Genomic DNA, 24,332 nt, shown 5'->3' with positions numbered 1-24,332 from the left:
GCCGTGCCGAGACAGTTCGGGAACAACGCAACAAGCCCATGCCGTGGGGCAGACGTCACACACAATGAGTCGTTAGCCCCACTGCTTGGCCCTGGGCCAGACTCAGATGTATCGAGGTCGACCTATCAGTTTGGCTCGAGCTCGGCACGGAAAATATCACGCGCAAAACGACCCGTGCTGTGCCAGCCTCATGCTGGCTCGGCACGAACAGGTGGGGGCAATGGAAAAAAACAAAATTAATTCCACCAAAGCTGTTTGCTACACGTAAACATCCTCTAATAAGCCAGCAATTTGGGAAGGGAAATTAATGACTTTGAACATTTTTGGATGAATTGATAATCCCTTGCTTTGGCAGTGGTGCAGCAACAAGTGCGATTAACAAACCAACTGAACTCATTCGTCAATAACACTCGCGGCCTTAAAAGCTAAATAAAGAACGTGACGTTTCGGGCAATGGCTCATCTTTTTTTTACGTACTTATGAAGGAACATTGCCCAAAACTTCGCCCGTTTCTTTAAGGCCACGCACACACACACAGTGTTATTGACGAGCGTGTCGAGTTTTTATACAGCCCCGTTTTTGTCAATCCACTGCTGGATGACGAGGGCCTCCACATGGGGGTGCAGGTCGCTGAGGTTGTTTTGAACCAAATTTTAACCCCCCCCCCCGTCCCGGCCGGTTGCGTCACCATCTCCACCGCACGACTCGTGGCAAAATAACACGCAGCACACTTCGAGGCACACGTGTAGATTTGAAACTTGCGTTTATTTGAAGTTTGGACACGGGTGGCAAAACTGTACCAGAGCCAGCTCTGTAGAAACGAGAGCTGGGACAAGAATGGTGTCGCATGACCAAACGGCGGGATTTTCTCAAATCGTCGTGGCGAAATTTGAGGGTGTGGGTAGTGGTGGTGCAGGTAGTGGAAGTGGTATAGGTGACGGTGCTGTAGGTAGTTGTGGTTGGTGTGGTTGGTGTGGGTGGTGGTGGTGGTGGTAGTGTTGATGGCTCAAGAATCGTCATTTCTCTCACTCCATCTCCGCCACCGTTGTAGCCTTTGCCGCTTTGCAACTTGGACAACTATTCAACAGAGGAGTTCCTCAAGGAGCTCCCAGCACTTAAAGCAAAACGTCGGACATCGTGCGAAACAACACATGGTACAACAGAAAAAATTAATTGAAAATAAGAGGATCCTCCCGAGCCGTATTAAGTCAAGGCGAGTGAGAGACACGGTGACAGCGGAGGGGGTTAATGGTTGAATTTGGGAGGTCTGAACTGGCTCAAAACATTATTGTGCACTGTGCGTGTGTGCTCCCTTTTATTGGCCACCCACCCCCTCGTGTGCCGTTCCAGCCTTCACATGTGCTCGCTAACAGCACTTACCCCAACAGTCTGTTAAGGCTATACCGGGGGGGGGGGGGGCTCTTTGTCTTTGTGTGTGTGCTCCTTTTTTAAATTCATGGGGCACTGCATTCGCCGGCCATGACACAGGTTGGGCCTAGCGATTGATTTCAATGCCTGTGCAGGTCACGTCTCTGCTGCTGTAGTTCTGGTGCATCCCACTCAACTGGAGCCTTTCTGCCCCCCCGCCGCTCCGTGGCAACGAATTTGACTCGGTGCGTGCGTCTGACGACGCCCAAAGAGGTACAAAGTAAAACGCTGGTAAAAGGATTCGGCAATGCATTTGGCTCACTCAAGCTACTGCTGGCGGGAAGGGTCTCCACTTAAGAGGGGAGGGTGGGGGTGGGGGGGGCATTTGGCCAGCTCTTCCATGCTCACTTGCGGTAAGTGTACGCAATTAGCGTCCGGAACCAGCTGTTTGTGGACGGGGTGGGAGTGTGTGTGTGTGTGGCTTTCCGACTGATGAAATGTTAATTTTAGCTCTGCTCGTCGTTTTTATTTTGGCAGCAACGTTGGCGGCGTGAGCAGTGTGCGGACTGAGCAATGGCAGAAACAGCGAGCGAGCGAGAGAGCGAGCGAGCTAGCTAGAACGAGAGTGAGTCGAGGCAGTGAAGAGGCGTGACATGGGGAGAGAAATGGAAGAGACGGATGAAGATGTAGCGAACGGAGAAGGCAAAAACGGGAATGTAAAAGAGAACGACTAGAAGCTAAGAAAAGTGAAAGGTGAGGGAACAAGAAAGCAGCGTGAGAAAAAGATGAAGAGAAAGTAAAGGGAAGTCGAGTAAAAGACTAAACGAGGGATAAAAAAAATCTGAGAAAATAAAATTGAGAAGGCGGAGAGGAGATCGAGATGAGATGTTGAGCAGAATTCAGGGCGGCAGAAAGTAGCCAGCAGAGCAAGGTGACAGAGCACAGGAGGAATGAAGTAGAAACTGAAGGCAGAAAGAAGCCAACAGCGAAGAACAAGAGTCCAAAGAAAGCTAGAAACGAGCAGAGAAAGCGAGAAACGGATGCGCATCGTTGTGCTCCCGCGGTGCCGGGTCGTCAGTTACCGGGGGGCGGCTGGCTCAATGGGGACGAGGTGGACGAGGTGGACGAGGTGGAGGAGGTACTTTGTTTGGCAACAATGGCGTGTGCGGAGATCTCCCGGAAAACTCACAATTTCTCGCAAAATCATTGTAACCTCTGGCGGATCTCTCGCAAATCCCTCGCGATCAATTGCGAAACCATCACGTAACTCCCTCGCGTTCACATCTCGCAAAACAAAAAAAACTTTCCCTATCTCCCGTGATCTTTCGCAATCGATCGCGAAAACGCTCGTGAAAAAATATCGCGATCCGTCGCAATCTTTCTCTCCCCGAGAATCTTGTGGTCGTCAACGAGATTCTCGCGACCCTTTGTAGCAGCAGCAGCAGCAAAAAAAAACCCCCCCCACTCCTGCGATCTCCCGTGATCTCTCACAAACGATCGCGGTGAAGGTTTCGTGAAACTCTCGCAAAGCCCTCGCCGATCTCCCGGGAGATTTCTCCGCGCGGCCGAGCGCCGGCTACTGCAGGCAGCAGCCGGCCTTGCTGTTGGTCTCCTTGAAGCGCAGCCTCATGTGGGGGCGGTACTTCTCCAGGTACAGCAACTGCTTGGTGTTGATCGCTCCCCGCCGCTTCCTGAGGGATGCGGGTGGAGGACAGGAGGGCGGAGAGGGAAGGGAGTGCGAGGTGGGGGGGGGAAGAAGGAAGGGTGGGGGGCGGGAGGGGGGGATGTAACGATGCATCGAATTACCCATTGAAATATCCGAGTCTTCAGCGAACAATACACGAATCAGATTGCACGAGTTGTAAAAATCCATGCAATCCCTTCGCAGACGCTGCTCTTATTCAAGGAATGTCTGGCGACTCTTTTTATTTTGTATCTATTACAGCCTCACCAGTCCTGTTTGTTGCTGGCCGCTTGCAGTTTTGGGCCGGTGCTCAGCGGCTGTGCTACAAAAAACAAATGTTGTATATGATTGGTTCACGTGACTCCTCCAAATTGCACCGAGAACCCCGCACAGGTACAAGGGAATGAGACCGATAGGTCCACGGACCATCTTGCTGTACTGTCACTTCCTGGCCACATGTCAGGCCAGCAGGAAACTTAGGAGTTTAAACAAAATCTGTGTTCCACCAATCCTCGCTTCCAAAGCTCTGGATCTACAGGCATGCAGTGGGAATTGAACTGCCATCCCCGTGTGGAGTGGAGCGGCTCAGTGATGGGATTGGCTAATGCCAGTTTGCGCCCATTAGGGTACAATAGGACACTTTAAGGCTTGCTATGGCACGTTAGCCCTCATGAGCATGTGGCAGTGTTTGTTAGGGCACGATTGGACTCGTTGGGGCTTGCTAGGGCATGTTAGCGTTAGGAAAGGGCTCATTAGTGTAGACGCAATTTAGGGTCGAACCATGGGCTTCGTGCAAGATCAAGATCCCTGGGTTTGCTCTTCCATGAAGCTCATGGTCCACCCTAAACCGCATCTGCAAAAGCCATGGCAGATGCAGATGCCTGATGCACGAATGGAATATGAAAAACGATCCAATGTGCAACTGTGGTCATCCAAAACAGACCATACAACACAAAATGCCGCAATGCCCAATCCACAAGTACAAAAGGAGACGTTGCAGGGATGTGCTCCGCTGCCCATGACGCAGTCGTCTGCTGGCTTGAGCACCATGAATGTGACATTGTCGTCGTTTGCTCTGCATCTACACGAGGCATAGGGAAAGAAGACGCTCCCCGTTGGCGATCGCAAACGGCACTCACTCTCGGATGAGCTCGACGGCATCCTCGTACTTCATGCCGCCCTCGATGAGCGCCAGGGCCACCATGACGGGTGCCCTGCGTTGCAGAGAACAGGGTACACAGGAGCCACACCGAGTACACAGTACAGGATCAAGCATGCCACGCAGCGTAGCACTCGGAACGCCACGTGCTGCACGCACGTCCACGTGTCACAATGTGTCCTCACAAAGTCCGCCTGCATATCCCTCCATTTCTGCGTCCCCCGTGTCTCCATATTGTACACATCCCTACGTCCCACCCGCGCCTCTCTAACCATGTCCCCACATCCCTGGTATCGCCATGGCTACGCATCAATGTATACCCGCATCGCTTATTTCTCCCTCCGTATCCCCATATCCCCGCGCGTATGTGTGCGGCGTGCTGTGTGTTGCATGCACTGCACATGCTGCACATGCTGCACATGCTGCACATGCTGCACTAGCTGCTCATGGGGTGTGCGTGAAGCTCACCTGCCCAGCCCGGCCACGCAGTGTACGGCGACGCAGCGCTCGGGCTCGTCGCGAAACTTGTCCTTGAGCAGGTCGAGCCACGCGTCCACCACCCCGTCCGGGGGTGACGCTCCGTCGTCAAACTGCCAGTCCTGCTCGCGCGGACACGCACGGGGCACCCCCGTCACCTCGTGGTCACTTCATCGTCACCATCATCATTTTCATTCTGATGTAACTTCATCGACATCATAGAGACACGGGCACCACTACCGCCACCTTCTCACCATCATCATCATCATACGCATATAGATGGAGGCAGCACTACGACCTCATCGTCAACATCGTACAGACGTAACGTTAACATCATGAACATCATAGAGACATAACCTCATTAACATCTATTTCTTGCCACATGATCATCGTTCTCAGACAGACAAGGGTGAAGACGAAACCTTCAATAATTATTTCCTGGGAACAATATTTCTGAAATAACAAACTTGATTAAATACAAACCAAAAACGTGACACTACCGCTGTAGTAAAACGATATCAAGATAATCGTGTTGTTAAATTCGAGACCGTATCGTATAAACCGTGGGAAATAATACCACGATAATTATCATGTTGTAAAATGTTACATCGTTTTGTATAACCGTGGGAAACGATATCGTCATAATCGTGCCGTGAAATTTGACATCGTATCACTGTGAGAAACGTTGTCGTGATAATCATCGCGTCGTAAAATTGGAGATCGGATCGCATAAACCTTGACAAACGATGTCGCGATGACATGATGACCGCGCTGTGAAATTTGAGATGGTATCGTATCACCACGGGAAACAATATCACTATAATCATCCCGTCGTGAAATTTGATATCCTATCGTGTCACCGTGGGAAACGATAGGGCGATAATCAGCGTGTTGTGAAATTTGAGATGGTATCATATGACTGTGGGACACAATATCGCGAAAATCATCCCGTCGTGAAATTTGAGATCCCATCGTATCACTGCGGGAAGCGATATTGCGATAATTATCGCGTCGTGAAATTTGAGATCTATCACCGTGGGAAACAATATCACGATAATCATCCTGTCGTGAAATTTCAGATCGTATTGTATCACCATGGGAAACGATATCGCGATAATCATCCCGTCGCGAAATTTCAGATCCTATCATATCACCGTGGGAATCGATATCGTGGCCTCCCAGGCACCCCCACCGCCCCCGGCCCTCCCCCGGGACGTCCACTGCTATCGCCGAAGCCCAAGAGTGCGTGGCATACCAGCACGGTGATGCCCTCATTCTCCACGGGCGTCTTGTCGTACGTTGGCTCGCACACACGGACCAACGTGCCCACGTGGTACCTTTTCATCTCCTGTGTTTGGGGGGGGGGGGAATAAATGGTTATCACAGTCAGTCAAAGACAGTCAGATCGCCAGGTGAGTAATACGCGTCATAGACCCTCCTCCACTTGACACAGCCAATTACTAGAGTTGTCACACGATGAACAAAACGTCCAAATGTATTACAGCTTTAGCAGTGCCGCCGGTAATACTGGAGAGAGATCCACAGCAACATTTAACAATGGGGTGTGCGGACGCTAGGATGTTCATTAACAACCAGCACCATCAGCCAGTTTCCAGAATCGTGAAAATGTCCTGCAGTCTTGGGCCTTGAACAGGTGGTGTGATGTCGTCCACATACTTCATTAATTGGCTGCGTCGGGTGGGAGGAGGTTTTTTTTTTTAACAAGCATTTTACTCATGTGACCAGACCCAAAAATCTATTATGAATCGTAATGCTGGTCACGAAAGCCTACGTGTTAAAAAGTAAGCTCTTAATGCCGGGCTTGAACAGGGGGCAAAAGGATGGCTGTGGGAGGGAAGTTCCAGCTAGATGGGGCCAGTAGAGCATAGAGAGCAAAACCTCCCACCGAGCGAAGGATTACGCTGGTTTACACCCAGGAAAGCCTCATCGAGGCTGAAGACTCTTCAGTGGGGCGCCATGGTGCCGAGATATTAACTACCTCTACTGGTACACAGGAGGTCGTGGCTTCTACCCCAACCCTGACACCTGTATATTTCGAGTTCGCATGTTCTCTCCCCACGCTCGTGTGGATTTTTCTCCAGGTCCTCCAGTTTTTTCCCTTCACATTTAGGAGCAATGTGCGCTTAGACTATTTGGCGGCTATAAATTTCCACGTGACAGCGAGCCACTTTGTTAAGCTATTATTTGTGGCCAGGTCGCTTCTGAAAGAGAGCTATATAGCTCAGTGGTCCTTAACTGGTATAAAAAATGTTTGTTTATTTTATCACTAGGGTCCTGCTAAGTTTTTGCAGCAGCAATGTTGCTGCTGTGTAATCCCAATTGAGTTATTTTCAGGTAATGTTTCAGTATTGGGATGTTGTGACCCAATACCCGTTTCATTGTGTGCGTGTTTTATCAGCTTCGGGAGGAGAGTGGAGACACCAGAGGAAACCCATGCAGAACAGGAGGGAGAACATACACATTTCGGGAATAGAACGCAGGCCCCTTCTTGCTGTGAGTGACGAGCGATACCACTGCACCAGCGAGCCACGCAACTAATAATCATCAGCCGAGGTCAAACCACTGCTGGGTTAAAGCCTCCCAATGCCATCACAGGCCTTCCATGGGCCCTGTGACGCAAAAATCTGCCTGGCAACCGGCGGCACACGAGCCGACCTCATCGCTCCGTCTCCACGGCGGCGGACGTCCTCGTCAACCGTTTCCTCTCCTTTGGCTGCCATTCTGTCGTCAGTCTCGACCGCCATCCTGTCGAGCCACGACGTGTCCGGCCCAAGCCCGCTCACTTTTCTTAATGGCCCATGTGACATCTCTTCAACTTGCAGACCGTGATAGGTTAAGAGCCGTACGTAACAGAAGGGCAGCTGGCTGCCTTTAAGTTTGGCTTCGATAGCCAAGCTTAAAGGCGTAAACACAACAAAAACAGCTGACAAGAAGTTACGTTTAACAAAACTATACCAAGCTCAATTCATGGACTGGTTGGCACGGTTTGTTACAATGTTCTAACTGGGCTGATGGCATAATCTGAAAATACAATCAAAGGTCAAATTGTCTCTGCCCAAACGCAGCGTGGGAGCAGCACTACTTGTGGCAATGAGCTAGAAGTGCTAAAATTGCAAATTGACACGGCGGGTGCCAGGCAATGCACCGAACAACTCCTGCTGTCTTCCCACAAGGTGGCATGACCACCTAGGCCAACTGTGGAGATAACGACGATGACGACGATGGATGATGATGATTACGGATGCCAATAATGGATGATAATGCCAATAACAATTATAAGGATAACTTGACTAATGACTATGGATGATGATTATGACGACAACGATGATGACCCCATGATGAGTTAACTTTCCCGGACGGCATTTGAACCCCGCGAACTCTTTCCACACAAAAGCTCGTTGCTCGCCCTGTGTGTGCGGCTCCACGCAGCTCGCCCTCACCTCGATGAACTTGTCGAGCGTGGCGTTGGTGGGGTTGTGGGTGATGAGGAAGCGCATGTTCTTGTAGCTCAGCTCCACGGGCGCCAGGCGATTCATCCTGGCCATTCCACGGCCACCGCTCGCACGTCCGAAATCACCCCCCTCCTCCCCCTTCTCCGTCTGCTTCCTCCCGCCAACCTCTCCAACAACCTTCGGCTCAATTTAAAATCTTTCTTTTTTTTTGTTTAATCGTTACAATTTCAAATGTTTTTTTCTTCACGGGCCGATTGTTTTTTTTTTTTTTACAAATATATTTGTTTTGAAGAAGAAAACTAAAATTGGCCACTGTACGTGCAACGTCGCTCGTTTTTTCTTTCTCTCGTCTCTTGCAGCTTTGTTGAAAGTTTATTTTTTTGTTAAATTTGCTCGGTTAACGGGGGGGGTGGGGGAGGGGAGATTTCCCGCTGGATTCCTCTCTCCTGCCGCCCGGGCGGCTCACGCGATACCTGCCAGCGCCGCCTCCTCCTCCTCCTCTCTCATCGGCCCCCGCTGGCTGCCCCCACTCAAGTTCTCCTCTCTCGATAAAATTACTTCTCCGGCGCTCACCGTGTTCAGTTTACCCCATGGGCAGAGCTAGCTTATTGTACCGGCAGCACGCGGCGACCGATGGCTGCGGATTAATTTGACTGTCGGTCGGTCTGTCGGACAGACGGACGGACAGACGGGCGGGCGGGCGGGCGGGCAGACGGACGGACGGGAGAGAGGGTTGGATTCCGTCCGACGGGGGCCCCCTGTCTGTGGCAGCGCTGCTTGCTCACACTCGTGCGCGCGCCGTGTACCGCGCTTGGCAGAATCCGCTGTCGCTTGTGCGCAGGACGGCCATACACGAGGCGACGCCACCTCCACGGCACCTCTGCGGACGATACGACACAGGCTGAAATCAGGGGGCGGGGCGGGGCGGGGGGGCGCTGGGTTCCTGCCGCTTGTCAGCTGTCGCCATCGTCATTCACTTCTTCCGCAGTTAATGCAACAAGCCGAGCTTGGCGGGGCTCTCACGCGCCGCCGCTGTCGCCGCCGCCGTCGCCGTCGTCGCCGTCGTCGCCGTCCTGTTGCAGAGAGAAACGGCTGACGGCCTGACGTTAGAAGGCGATGGTTTTGTGATCGACGGATTTTACCAAGAGCTCTCATGTCGTAACCCCAATTCCGCCCTATGCAGCTTCAAGACCCGGCCTGTGGGAGAGATTGTTTTATAACTATGCACAGAACAGTAATAAAATGAATTGCTATTGAAAAATGTATGAATGGAAACTAGTCATAAAACATTTACAGTATAAAACCCTCCCCCCCCCCTTTCCCCTGCCCCGTAAGGCACAAGGTAAAGTCCCCACAGACACAAACCAAGACAAAAATCCCCCCTCTATAGCCTTAACAAACTGTTGGGGCAAGTGCATTTGGTCAGCACTAAAGAAGGCCAGAGAAAGGAACATGAGGGGGTGGGTGGCCAGGTCCACGTCCAGCCGCCTTTGTTTCCCGAGTGGCGATATTCACACATCACACCAGGTACTCATTTGAGGCCGAGTCAACCTAGGGGAGGCCCAGGACCGGTTCAAATAATCGTCACTGGTGTTGGCCGTGAGTGAGAATCGAACTCAAGTAATCAGATTCGTAGCGCAGGGCACTAAATGAAACACCACCACACTCCCCTGTGACACGCAGACCCCACATACTCATTAAGAGGAAGAGATCCACAGATTTCCATAAAGACCCAAATACTGAGAGCAAGACTGACACACTCACACAGAGACCCATACACTCAACTAGAACAAACTTACCGAGACTAATAAGCTTGCTTAAAAACTCTAGGATTCGATAGTGTTCCAGAGTCACAGAGACCCACAGGCTCACAGAGACCCATAGACTCACAGAGACCCACAAGCTCTTATAGGGATCTTCCTATTTCCCTCTGCCTATAATGGGCAATCTCTATGAAATAAATAATCTGCTAGTTTCTGTAAAGCATTTTGAGATGTGCTCGCATTTGGGCGCTATATATTTATTTATTTACATTCAACCAAGTCGTGTTGTAAATTGTTTTGCAGAACCGGTGAGGTGAGTTACGCGATGGGAGGAACGCACGTGAAGGTGACGCTTGACGGAAGCCGGAGCAAAATTACCAAGTGACTCATGACGTGACCTTGTCTATCATCGCCCGTTCACTCGCAAGGGCTGAACGACTCAAGTCATTCGTCCATCCACGACAATCGCCCGATCATCCAAAAAGGGGGGTAGGGGTGGTGGTGGACGGGGGGGGGGGGGACAGTCACTCGCGCAACAGGGACAACGTGCAAGCCTAAGTTGCCCACTCGCTAAACTCTGAAACTCCCATATTGGTCACCCACCCACTCACCATGTGATACCCGCTCTCCAGCCGCTCACGTAAGGTACTCCCCCCCCCCCCCCCCATTCAATACACTCACCATGAGATCAACTTTAGCCGCTCGCTCATTCACACCAATTCTCCCAGACAGCACCGCACCCTGCTCTGTTCACCCACCCACACCTCCACTCCCCACTCTCCTCCCGACTCCACTCCCAACTCCACTCCGCACTCTGCTCCCCGCTCCCCCTCGCCACTCTTCTCCTCACTGTGCTCCCCACGCCGCTTCCAACTCCGATCCCCACTCCCCGCTCCCGGGCGTCCTTTGGACCCGGGCTCTCGTTGTGCCGCTCGCGTTCCCGCGCAGTGCAAACACCGGGGCCACGCGCGCATTTTTTTTGCGCAACGCCGCAGCGATCCGCGCCAGCCAGCGCCAGGGTGCACGGCACGGCGGTGGCAGAGGAGGGAGGGAGGGAGGGCACCGCAAGGACACCACGGGTGCCCGCGCGTGTTTTCCTCTGCCTCCCGTCTCGTCAGCGGGGGTGTACGCGTTACGCAAGAGGCTGCGGAACGCGTTTAACGATTGGCAGCAAAGCGAAACTGCTGAGGTACCCCACGGGGGGGGGGGGGGGGGGGGGGTCAGATTCAGATTCATGGGGAATGGGGGTTCACGATGGCCGCGTCGGAGACTCTTGACAGCCAGCAACTCCGACGGATACAAGCCGTACCGCGAATAAACCACGTCCGGATACTACTCGCTGCCGATGCCAGCCGTGGACGAGAGATTGAACTCGGGCCGCTGGGTTTATAGCGCGGTGCCCGGAACCACAGCCCACCCGCTCCACCCAATGTCGCTTATCCAGCGCCGTATTAGCAACGCCTTGCAGCGGGGTCTGCTTTAGTAACATGTGCTGCTTTTCGACATTCTCTGCGGGAGCACGTTGACAAGTATAGCAACGGTAAAGGCGCAGCCCTGCAACTGCTCGCCCCACGCCATTGCTCGAGGAAGCAGCTTCCACTTAAGTGGCTCTCCAGAGCCGACACTTTTACCCAACCACACGCCAACCTGGGTTCAAAGTGTAGTGCGCTCGTCACTTCGCCGCCACCACTCCACCCAATAAAAGGGGGGGGGGGGGGGAGAACGATTAGAAATGTGCTCAAACCGGTTTCCACAAAGTTAACTCTGTGTACTACAATCTGGCCGCCTCGCAGCCCCGAGGGTTACTCATGTCCGCCGAAACGTCTCGTGACGTGACGACGACACAGGCGATGACAATAAATCGGTTAGGGGCTGGGAAAAAAAAAAGTTAACTATAGCTATTGGCTGTAAAAAATAAGTTTAACCATCAACCTCGTGCGTGCCATCTAACGCCCCCGACCTCAGCCGTGAGTAATCCGGGCAGTTGTGCGGAGGAGCTCGGCGAGATTTTTTTACCCACCTGATCAGTGTTCCCATCACCAGCTTCTGTTTGGCAGCAGGGGTCTAAACTTTGAAACAGGGGCGCCGTGGTTGCGAAAATGTAACTCCCTTGCCTGGTATGCAGGAGGTGGTAGGTTTAATCCCGACCCTGACGCGTGTTGTATATTTGGAGTTTGCATGTTGTTCCCGTGGTCGTGGAGATATTTTTTTTTCTCCCTCCACATTTAGAAGCATGTGTTTAGAGTAATTTGGCTGCCACAAATGTACACACGATGAACCACTTTGTTGAGCTATCATTTGTGATAGCCAGGTCGCTTCTGAAAGAGAGCTATATAACTCAGTGGGCCTTAACCTTCTAAAATACAAAAAATAGTTTAGTCAAGCGACATTATCTTTCTATTATTTAATGAGTGGAGTGGAAGAGGTATGGCCATACAAAGCAACCGGGTTTACTCGGCCACAATCACGCCCTCTCTTTGCGAAATGTGGACACTGCCTAAAACTTAACACAAACGCCTGTGCCCACCTGACACATTCAGGCTAAATTCCAGCTCCAAATAAAAAAAAACAATATCAGATGAACATTTCTCTGCAGACGTAGTTCCGTGATATCTGCTTCTACGGCCCATTCCTTAACATGGGGATTATGCAACGCTCCACGAGATTTCCAAATTCATTCCTCGTCCCCATCGTGCGATGCCGATGGCGCAACCGAGATAAGATTTGGGGAGTGAACTTTACAGGAAAAGACGACTCCGCAACGCGAGCGTAATTCAAACGCTCCGCTACACTCAACACGAACAGAACTATCGATAGGAGCCCATTAACAGAGAAACACACACCAGCCCAGGTACAAATGTATTGAGCGTTGGCCCAAGTACTGTTGGCGAGCGCCTATTAGGACCGGCACAACACAGAGAATCAGAATATTTATTTATACTGGAGGAATCCGATGAGCTATAAAGCTCTACTTCGTAGATGTCCAGTGGGGGGGGGGGGGGGAGGGTCAGACCTTTACAACAACAAACAGTACAAAAACACGAAAGGAGTGAAAAGTATAGTAAAGGTAAACAAATAATTAAAAAAATATATATACAAATGAAACAAAATTATATTCATCTTACCAGGTGAAACCCACCGAGGTATTTCGCTTATTTTTGCATAAGCGCCTTGTCCACAAATGATAGCTCAATAAAGCGGCTTATCACGTGGACATTTATAACGCTAAAATAATCTAAATAATCTCAATGCATGAGAGCCAGCAGCTCGCCATCGGGAGGTTGCCGAGTTCAAGCCCTGGTCGGGTGTGAAAGTGGCCCTTTTCGGTGGGGCCTGGAAAATGAGCATTGCAGCGATGAATAGACTTGCCCCTGCCCTATGAATGTGGAATTGACACCATTGGCCCAGGGGGGCTGTAAATAGGAGATTGGCAACTTCTCAATGCACATTAGAGGAGGAAATCGCTGACTTCTGATGACACGCATGCAGGTTGTTGTGGCCATCACCGTGCCCACCCTTGTCTTGGGAGTTTGCGTGCCTCTCTCCCCGTGGTCGTGTTTATTTTTCCCCGGGTCCTAAGGTTTTTTTTCCCCCTCCACATTTAGAATCAACATGCGTTTAGAGTAATTGGCCGCTATAGATTTCCGCGTAAGCCACTTCGTTGACGCTATCGTTTGTGACCAGGTCGCTTCTGAAAAACAGGCATATTGCTCAGTGGGCCTAACCTGGTAAAATAAAAAAAGACCAGCGACCGCACCAGGTACTATTCGTTTTTAAAGCTGAGACACCCTGAGGGGGCCCCACACGCCCGGTTGAGGTATGGGGATACGTGGCAAGAATTGAACCCCGGTTTGCCGTTCGGCGATCCAAACGGTACAGAAAAATCTCGTCTCATCCAAATACAGAACCCTCGTTTTCACCCAATATAGCGCAGGGAACAAGCCAAGGGGACACCCACCAAGGGAAATGCAGCAATGCACTCGGCTCGCGTGCAAAGATTCGTGAGACGATGGTGTTGACGGACAGCGGGAGGCCATCTCATGCAGTAGTGGATAAAGCACGGCTGTCGACGACGATGGAATTTGTGTCAGTCAAGTCGCCATCAATCATACACACTGCTGTTGCAGAACAACAACCGTGCAAAGTGTAACGGGTGCTGCGCTGCGCGTTAATTAACAGCGGCGGCGGCGACGTGGTTAAACATTGGACACGCGTGTCTTTCATTTACGCAGGAAACCCTCCCTCGGAATCTCAGGGCTCTACATTCATTCACGAAGGTGCTGGAATCGACAAGGTTGGGCCAGTGGAGTGTTTTAAAACAAGGCGGGCAGAGATGCCGGGGAGAAAAGCCACACACAAGAGAAGGGAGCGAACAAACACACGTTCATCAAGCCGCACAAATGGGTTCACGATCCCGCTTGCCGCACTGTCATTATCTGGATATGCCGCAGTCCTTCTTAATGGGAACGAGGAAGAAAAGCGCACGCACAAGTGGACTGGCGTTTTTGAGCGGAAGCATTTACTCGGCGATAATAATCTCATTTTAATTCATATAGCGCCTTGACTGAGAAGCTGAACAGAGAATTAACTAATTGCACAGCAGCATAGTGTGATGAGATGGGTTGATTCGAAGGACGGTAGTACACGATGAGTATGACGATGCGTGAAGTAAACGATGATGAGAAAGTGACAATGGATGCGTTAATGATGAGCGAGTGCGACGGATGGGGAAGGGGAGTTGGGAAGAGGGATGGAGTTAGTGATGGGGAAGGAGATGGGGAAGGGGAGTTTGGCTAGGCAACGGGAAAATCAGTGAGTATTTTAATGGAAGAACGAAAAAAATACAGTGAGGCTGATTGTTTGACACGTCAGGGCAGTTCGTTCCAGTGTAAGGGGGCCAGAAGCGAGAAAGAAGGGAATCGTGATTGGGCACAAGGAGGAGGGGGGAACGGAGAGACAGACAGCTGAGATTGTGAGCGCAGAGGGGGACGAGAAGAAGCGTACAACGAAACAATGGGATGACGTCATGCGGCGATACTGAAGAATGACATCGCACGTAATGACGTCGTCGCCCCCTCCGCTGGGGCAAGGATAGTTAATTTTAGCGCTGGTTTTATCGGCAAGCTTCGGGCAACAGGCCTTTGAATCAATTTGACCAATTTTCTATCAGACAAGTCCCCCGATTTGCAACACGACTTTATATTGAGGCATCTTTCACCTTGGATCGTGATTACCTGAGTTGTTGTGACTCCCCCCCCCACCACCACCACGCCACCCCCAACCACTGTTACAGAGGAAAGAGTTAATGCATTCATACTTTTAACCTTTGTTGGACGGCGTTAAAAAAAAAATTATGTCAACGAGAGGCAAGGAAGTGTGTCTTGTGATTGTTTCAGAAACGGAGCCTTTGAGACTGTTGGGACGAGTCGGCCCATGTCTAGAGTCGGTGAAAATCAGCTTCATGGACTCATCAGATTCCTCCGGTATAAATATTCTCACACCGTTTCAGTATTCAAATCGGTTTGCCAAAAGCACTGTTCTCATCCAGTCCATCTATTTTCTTCATAGCCTGGGGGTTCTGCCTTCAAATAGGTTGCCCTGGGTACACACACGCGCCTCTCTGCTTTGATTTCCCAGTAATGACCCTTCCAACTGGATGTCTCCCAATTGTTTCGCAAACTCGCACGAGACCTTTGTTTTGCTCGTATTGACCATGAGCTCAAGTCTGGTGCCCTGAACATTAGGTTCACTGAACATTCGCTGTGGTACGCAGCGCCACTGGTCGATTTGTTATAATCACTGTGACATCAGCAACATCTGAGACGGTTCGTCAAATGAAAACAGCGGTGGCAATGTTGCTGGAGAATAACGTGGTTTGAATCGGCGAATATCACTCACACGCGACGACATACGGATCAGAAACGCGCCTCTCTGTGCGCACACAGTGGCGTGGAGAGAGCGAACGCTTAGAATCACCACCGAAAGCCGGTAAAAGAGGAACACTTCGATTATGGAATTGTACGCGTGTGGGAGGCACAACGTTGGCTGACGAGTGAAATGAGTGGACTTGGGCAGGGACATCGCTGGAAGGGAACGACGGCCAAAGATGATGGAGACGAAAAACATAAATCTGACGGTATCCCGTCCACAAGTACTAACCGGGCTAAAACCCTGATTTAGCATCTGAGACCTGATAACGAGATCTGATGCATTTACAACTATTTGGTCAAATGTCATTACAACATTAATTACGAGTCGGGATCTATGACCACGAAGACAATTAAGCGCCTGGGGCCGGCCTATGCAGGGGTCGAACCTGTGGCCTCTCAGCTGAGTGGTTCGGGGAGGCTAGCGTGCTGATCGCAGGGCGCGTGGGCGCGAGCGGGATGTCCGGCTTTATTAGCAGAAGCGACGCTACTGTCAGAGCAGAGGAGTCTCTTAATGATTTAAACAGTTAGGCATTTACAGAAGCAGCACTGGTTATGAAATAGGCAGAACACCGGCGTGCCGGAGTCGCTAACCAAAGCTGTCGTCGCTGGGACGACAGCTTTGGGAGTGGTGTGCAGAACTCGCAGTCAGTAGGTTGTCAGTTGTGATCCAGGTTGGGGGTAGACTCAGAACAGCTCCATCACCATTATTCATGAGTACCAGCCTGGGAAAATTACCATCACTACCACCTTTCCCTTCACCACCAGCACTAACATTACACCACGACCGACCGTATATCCATGACCACCTTTACAATACATACATAACACCACTAAAACCACCTTTATTTATCGTTTGTTCTCATACTACCGCTACCACCTTTAATGCCTAAAAAAACACCACCTTTACCCCCGTGAAAACCACCATCATCACAACTTCTTCCACTATTAAAATGACTACCCATTCGACTAACGACACCAACAATTAAGCAACCTTTACCACCACCAATAAAGCCACTAAAATCAACTACTAAACCACCACACCACTTGTGCCACCTACACCAAAATAAGCACCACCGCCAGTCGAGAGTCTCCATCGAACTTTAACCACGAGAATTTGTCGAGGTGGCCAACTGACTTAGAGGCCACAGTGGCGGCCAGCTAGCACCGTTCAGACCCTTTAACAAAAACCATCGTCACGTGAAATCATCCCCGCAGCGGCGGCTTTTTGCTACAACAAAGACGGTCAGCGCATTGCGCGCTTTTGGATGCGCTTCTGCGGCCGTCTGGAATGCTCTTCCTTCCGATATTAGGAAGCCACTAGAGCAATGCATTTTTAAATCTAGATTGAAAACTCATTGCTTTAAAACTGCTTTTTGTTATCCATCCTCGGCACCTCCGATTAGCACGGTTGGCTACGTACGGTGCAACAGAGGTTCAACATACATACATCTTGAGATAGAGCCCGTGTTTCAGCCGCCCTTGGTTAAACCGGGTTTCTCAAGAATGGCGAGTTGACGGCCTCAGTCCAGTCACCGGAACCGATACGTGCCACTGTGAGAGGCGACGGCGATAGCTTGCGGGGGAGGCGTTCATCCAGCAGCGGACAGATCATGACTGCTGCGCATTAATGCTTAAGCCTTGGCACCGGGCTGTTGGGAACATTCCCCATGCGTTGCTTTGAGATCTTTCAACGCGTTAACCGCAGCCAAAATTGGACGAGGTTCAGCAACTCTTTATCAGACTCCAACGTTACCGCTCACTCAGGTGTGAAGTAAACGAGCTATATAACTCTTTTTCAGAAGCAATCTGGCCACAAATGATAGATCACCAAAGTGGCTGATAACGTGCACATTTGTTGCAGCCAAATACTCTAAACGCACGATTCTACGATTGGAGGGAAAAACCGGAGGACCCGGAGAAAAATCCATGCAACCACGGGGGAGAACATGCAAACTCTAAATATACAACAGGTGTCAGGGTCGAGATTGAACCCACGACCTCCTGTATACCAGGTGAGGTAATTAACATCTCCTAGCCACCGCGGCGCCCACTGATGATTATAACTGACCCCCAAGTCTGTTCTGCGCTCGATGCGGAAAATTACTATCCAAGAGGCCTGGCTAGGGATGATGCATCTTATTAGGAAGCTACTGGAGCTATGCACTTTTACAAATAGATTGTAGAACTTATTTCAGTGTTTAGTTTTTTGTCCTTGCCCCGCACCTCCGATTAGTACGGTTGGCTACGTACAGTGAAAAAGAAGTTCAACATACATACGTATCACACCATCTAGAGGACCATTCGAAACAGCCCATTGATGACTTTGCGACAACTACGACCCAAAATTGACTGTTCAGATGTGTAACTATTCACGCCGATGAAATGTCGCAATTCAGGGTCACGAATCGATTCCTTTACCATGGCCACGAGTCACCGCGTGGGGTGGGTCACGAGAATCAACTGTTGAATTGAATCATGACCTCAAATGGTGACACCTCACCAAATCGCTGGTCGAGGGAGACTTTATCGCCAGCGTGAAATTACAAACTTGTGACGCAACTCAGCGAGATGTTTCTGCACTGGCCAAAGAATATTTCGGCAGCCCAGGGGCGAAGCAACCTCGAAACAAACCTAAATCTGGAAAGGTAAAATGTGGAGGTGGCCAAGTGGCTCAAAGTTCAGAGACGCCGAGCCGGCACCACTGAGACCCCGGGTCCATCCATCGCAGAGATGGAGGGATGAGATCAGCTACGTGTGTAGGAACGTAATGGATCTTCGCATCACAACAGCGCGATGGATGGCAACAGCGTGGGGGGGGGGGGGGGGGCATCATCCTGCAGTGGATGGGACCGTGGCTGATGATGTGACCACTGGAGGGACACTACATTCACCACAGCAAAGGATAAATTCCGGACGATGAACCTCGGTCCAAAAGCACGACGGCTAACGAATGAAGTGGGCTGGGAGTGGTGGCGATGTGTTACTCACATTAGCAAAGGGTGTCACGTTTCGCACCTCTTCCAAGTGCGCAGTTTTGTCCCTGGCGTGGAGCCGCTCGTTTGCTGTAACCGACCCGTCAGTTGGGGGCGGCGGCGGCAGCGTTATTGGCGAACGGGAACAGGTACTGAACGTTACGGATTTCGTGAGCAGGAACTAGAGTGAGGGTGACATGATTTTTTTGCAGGATTATAATCGAGCTGTGTAAGTGGACTTTCATCCGAAAGAATGGTGTGACAGTCAAGTTGACCTGCACTGTTAAGCAGAACGTCAAACAACTATGCATTTATTGATTTCACATACGGTACTTACAAATATACACAACGTAAGTGTTTGTGTCTCACAATAAACATCGAAAACATTTCTGAACAAGTGGAACTAGAACAAGTTGGCCATTGAGAAAGCGAACCAGAAATGAAAAAAAAAACAAGAGATGGAACTGGAATTTAAAGGGCACTTTCATTATGTACAGAACAAATATAAGAATCTAAATTTGCGGCATAGAGGCAAGCAAAAGAATGGGGAAATTTGAATTATTTATCATCGCGAAAACTAAATTTGCACTGCTCAGCGTTAAATCTAGTTTGAAGACCAATTTCTTTCGGACTGATTTTTCAGTTTAGTTTGTTATCCTTCCTCCGCACCTCCGATTAGCACGGATGGTTACGCAAGGTGCAAAATAAGTTAAACATACACACACGCCTGAGTTAGAGTCCGGGTTTTCAGCCGCCCGTGGTTATACCGGGTTTCTTAAGCGTGGCGAGTCGACGGCCTCGGCCCAGTTACCGGAACCGATACGTGCCACCGAGGGACGACGGCGATAGCTTGCGGCGGGAGGGCGTTCATCCAGCAGCGGACAGATCATGGCTGCTACGCTTTAATGCTCAAGCCTCGGCAGCAGCGCAAGCACGGTTGGCAACGTACGGTGCGAAGGAAGTTCGACATGCACACACACACACGCATACACGAACTGTGCAATGCCAGAGCAGGGCCAAATATCCTCCTCGTGTGTGTCTCCAGTCGTAAATCCTGGCCAACAGGTGTTTGGGGAACATCGGATTAAAACAAAAACGTATCACACCGAGCTATTTAAAGAGTCGAAAATTGTGTTGTGGGAGACCTATCTGAAATACGAAGCCACCCCACGCTAAGCACGTCGCTCCGCAGGGCTGCCAGGATCGCTGCCATCGCGGTAGGATGGGTGGGGACAGCGGTGCAACGAAATCAATCCACTGTTTGTCCCTATACTGCGCGGTAGTTAAATGCTTTCCCCGGCCGCACCTCGATCGCCTTCAGCAAACCCAGCACTGATCCAGCAGTGGTGCACACGTATTGGCTTGGCTTGGGTTTGGGGGGGGGGGCGAATAACACAAACGATCGGCAGGGCTGAGGTAAGAGCCTGCTGTGAAGACGACGTGTGAGCGTGCATGTGCGTGCGTGTGTGTGCGCGCACAGTCCGCGTGCTGATTATGCACGAGCGGGGTGGGGGAGGCTCGTTACAGGTGTCCCAAACGCCCCACACCGTGGCCAGGTCTAAGCCGCCGCGGGGGGGGGGGGGTGCAATTAAGTGCTGAGATAACCCCCGTTGCTAGCCGCCACGCATCTCAGGAATGTTTAAGGATTCACCACCACCACCACCCTTCCTTCCCCTCCCCACAGGCTGATGGTTGTTGGGATGATGAGACTAACAGAGCCCCCCGCTCTCTCTTAAAGAACATGTCGATTCGAATATGGGACCAGAATTGATGCCAGATGATGGAGGGCGGCGATGATGAAGAGAACGTTTGTGTGTTGATCTTCTTTTGCACCGTACGTACCTTGCTAATCGGAGGTGTGCAAAACGTGATGGGGCCGTAAGAACGTGATGGGAATGTTGGAGCGGTCCCTGATGGCCATATATTCTGTGTATCCAAGGGAATAACTAAATCCAAGGAAGTGGTGATGATGAGATTGTAAGAACAGCCTTTTTAAAACTTGTCAACTGTGTAACAGGGGGGATACAAAGCAGATAGATGGTGGTGGTGATGATGAGTTTGAGTGGTCTTTGAAGGAGGTGTGACTTCAAAAGCTGCTGGATCTAGCAGGGTGAAAGGAAGCTGCGGTTAGTGAGGTTGTGGTGGAATCAAAAGGCACTTACTATGATGACCTTGGGTCATTAAAAGTGAACGGCGGTCATTTTGATTAACAGATCTTTATAACCATATAGTGTAGTAATTATCATTGAGGTGTGGGTGTTACGTCTGGTGCATTAGGGTTTTGAGGAGGAGTAATGCTAGCGTAGGGGGTTAGGAACAGTGTGTCCTGTCGTCTGCTGTTCATGTCAGCATGTGTTGCCGTCACGGCTGGTGTTACAGACAAGGTTTGTGTTCATGTCTGAACTCGTTTCACTATGTCACAGTTCGGGCTAGTGGTTCTGTCATAGATTGGGCGAGTAAGCACTGCCGTAAATGACAAGTGTTGGGGCTAGAGAGTTAGCGTTAGGGCTCGCGTTCGTGTTATGGGTAGGGCCTCGTGTTTGTGTTAACAACCAGTGTGGTTCGTGTCAGGGCTCGTGTGCGCGTTATAGACGGCTAGTGCTGGCGCTGTTATACGACAAAGTGTCCCGTGTCAGGATCGCGAGTGTGCTATCCTGTGCATGCAGAGCGAGTGTCCCGGGGAGGGGGGGGGGGCTCGTGTTTAACGCTCGTGTTACATAAGCATGCCCCGTACACCATCACTATTCATGACACAACAACACACCGCCATCACACAGCGCAGAAAGAACTGCAGTGACCACTTGTTTTTTTGTGCGTGTTTGCCCGATCCCGACAAGGCGCGAAAAGCCAAAGGTGCCCCTGCGCGCCTGGCCACGTCATTCGGGTAGGGGATACCCACACCCACCGCCGCCGCCACGCTTAACAACAGGCGTCATAGGCTGCCGTGGGACTACGCTGCGAGGAGCAGAGGGCAACGGCAGTAGAGCAAAACCCGCCGCTGCTGTGCTAGCTAAAACCGTCTACCGTCAAGCCCCGCCACCGCCAAGCCCCGCCACATCCACCGCTCAACGCCGCGTGAACCGGCGCGGTGAAGTATGGACAAAGGAAAAACCCGCGCGGCCCTCGCCCGGCAGTGAATTGACAACACGCACGCGCGCGGCACGCATCCCAAACCAAATCCTAATTTGAAATACGTGTAAACTTCCCACGTATGAATCTCGTTGCAAGGCCGGCCACACACACACACACACGGCACGATAACTGCGTGGCCCCGGGCCTAGTAGCATCGCTCGCTCGCCCCACGCCTTCTCTCTCTCTCTCCGCCGACTTGAAGCCGACACTGACAGCCGGTGGGGTTGGTTGTGGGTGGCCGGGAGGAGCGGGGTGGTGGGTGGGGTGTTGTGGATGCGGTGAAACAATGTTCTATCTGATGTGTCGTCGTCGTCGTGAATGTTGTTGTGAGGAGAATCACTCACGGCAATGAGCTTATTCATTGAAGACGTCCAGGCGGGCGGGCGGAGAGCGGGGCGGCGGCGGCGACACGAAGGGGGGAGAGAGAGGAAGGAGGAGGAGGGAGGGGGTGGGGGTGGGTGGAGCCACGGCGATTGCGTCACACCCTCACCGGAAGCGGAAGTCGCGTGCCGGTGGGCGGTAGGGTGAAGGGCGGGCAAGAGGAACAAATACCGGATCCGGAAGTCGCGTACCATATATATGTATGAAACAGAATATTTATTTGTACTGGAGGAATCTCCATAGCGCCCGGCCGCACACCGATCAGAATCTTTATTTAGATCGGAGGAATCCGATGAGCTATAACCCCCCCCCCCGAGATATCCAGTACCGGTTCCGGAAGTTTGCATGCCGGTAGTGGGAGGGGTAAAAAAAAACCCTCACAAATACCGGATCCGGAAGTCGCGTGCCCGTTCGAGAGGGGGGGGGGCGGTGCAAGAGAAACAAATACCGGATCCGGAAATCGCGTGCTGGGGCGGGGTTTTGATTTCAAGTTTTCGTGACTGCAGGGATTCATATGAGGGGGCGGGGTGTCAGAGAAATAAATTCTGTACCACTAACCGGAAGTAGCGTACTGTGCGAGAGGGGGGGGCGGTGCAAGAAAAACAAATACCGGAACCGGAAGTCGCGTGCTGTGCGAGAGGGGGGCGCGGTATAAGAGATCGACAGACCGGATTCGGAAATGACGTCGCAGAGAAGGGGGGGGTTAAAACCGGAAACACGTGGGGGGGTGTGAGTAACCGGCTGTAGGAATCATGTGGTGGACGTGGGCGGTCTGGAAGCTCCCACGTTGATTGTGGGGTTGTTGGGTTGCTGAACCACGCCGTGGGTGGAAGCAAATTATCAGTCGGAACTGTTCCGGGGACTGGAAAATATTCTACCCGCCCCGATGTCGCGGTGGGGGGGAATGTTGAGAAGCCTCAAGAAATATTTCACTGAAAATAAATCGACCGCTGTTTGGTCCTCCCCACGTTTTACACGCCGTGAGGGATATACTGTATGGCCATACTCACGCTGGCCAAAGCTGGTTGGTGAATAGGGGAGTGCGGAACACTGGATTTTGCTGGGATACCCTCTACTGGCCACACCTATCGTTTACGCATAGCGGCCCCCTATCCAGAATCAGAATATTTATATTGGAGGAATCCGATGAGCTTTACAGATCTTATTGTGAAATACACCTCCGCCTAACCTTGCTTACGCTGCCGATATTTTTTTTACTTAAACCACAACACCAACAAACGTAAACAAAAAAAACAGAAAACTAAAGGATATGTATACATGTATCCGCAGCTCTTTGCTTCATTAAGGCCTTGACCACGCTATCGTCAGTCGTGGGGATGGTAAACTATACTTTACCGCCCTGATCAATGCAGGTCGGTGAAACCCAGGACCGATCTAGATTTCACTCCACTGATTGTTAGCCGTGTGACCAGGAATCGAAATGAAGTTGGCCGGGTTCGAAGCACAACCACCAAACCGAAGCTAATTTCCGCTCGATTAAACAACAACGAGTATTACCCGCGCAATCCGATACGTACTGTAGCTTGTGTGCGCCTGATGAATCACGTAGCGCAATTATCGATGCATCGTGACCACGTGTTGGACGCTCACCTGCTGTTGCGAGAACGTGTCTGCAGAGGGGAGTGCAGCACAGCGAATAGGCGTCCGATACAGTAATGTGACAACTAGAATTAGGCGTGTAAAATTCAACGGCGTGTAAAATTCGACTGCGTCTGAAGACGTTATACAAACACGAGTTTTCACGAGTTACCCGCTCTTTCGCTATAAGCACGGCCACATTGAACTCGGTGCGGTGGCGAGATGTTAACTACCTCGCCTGGTATTCAGGAGTTCGTGGTGTTCGAACCCGACCCTGACGATACCTGTCGTATTTGGTTGTTTGCGTGGATTTTTCTCCGGGTGGTCTGGGGTTTTCCCCTCCGCATTTAAGAGTCGTCCGCTGAGTATATGTGTGACTGCGATACATTTCCAC

General features: G+C 51.2%; 1 protein-coding gene across 1 annotated transcript; it reads right to left on the bottom strand.

Moving 5' to 3' along the window:
• Window positions 1–746: 746 nt before the first annotated feature.
• On the bottom strand, window positions 747–22,427 carry LOC116951692 (protein tyrosine phosphatase type IVA 2-like). The gene is made up of 6 exons (XM_032970509.2): window positions 22,303–22,427; window positions 8,150–9,041; window positions 5,944–6,036; window positions 4,680–4,810; window positions 4,192–4,266; window positions 747–3,059 (listed from the first exon to the last, which is right to left on the bottom strand). The coding sequence occupies exons 2-6, from the start codon at window positions 8,252–8,254 to the stop codon at window positions 2,945–2,947; spliced, it is 519 nt and encodes a 172-aa protein (XP_032826400.1). The 5' UTR covers window positions 8,255–9,041; window positions 22,303–22,427; the 3' UTR covers window positions 747–2,944.
• Between the last annotated feature and the right edge of the window lie 1,905 nt (window positions 22,428–24,332).

Source organism: Petromyzon marinus, chromosome 43 (assembly GCF_048934315.1).
Source record: "Petromyzon marinus isolate PM22_M1 ecotype Great Lakes invasive population chromosome 43, UKy_Petmar_22M1.pri1.0, whole genome shotgun sequence".
NCBI lineage: Eukaryota > Metazoa > Chordata > Hyperoartia > Petromyzontiformes > Petromyzontidae > Petromyzon > Petromyzon marinus.
Note: the sequence above shows the minus strand (reverse complement) of the source record. Positions and strands in the feature narration are given on the sequence as shown.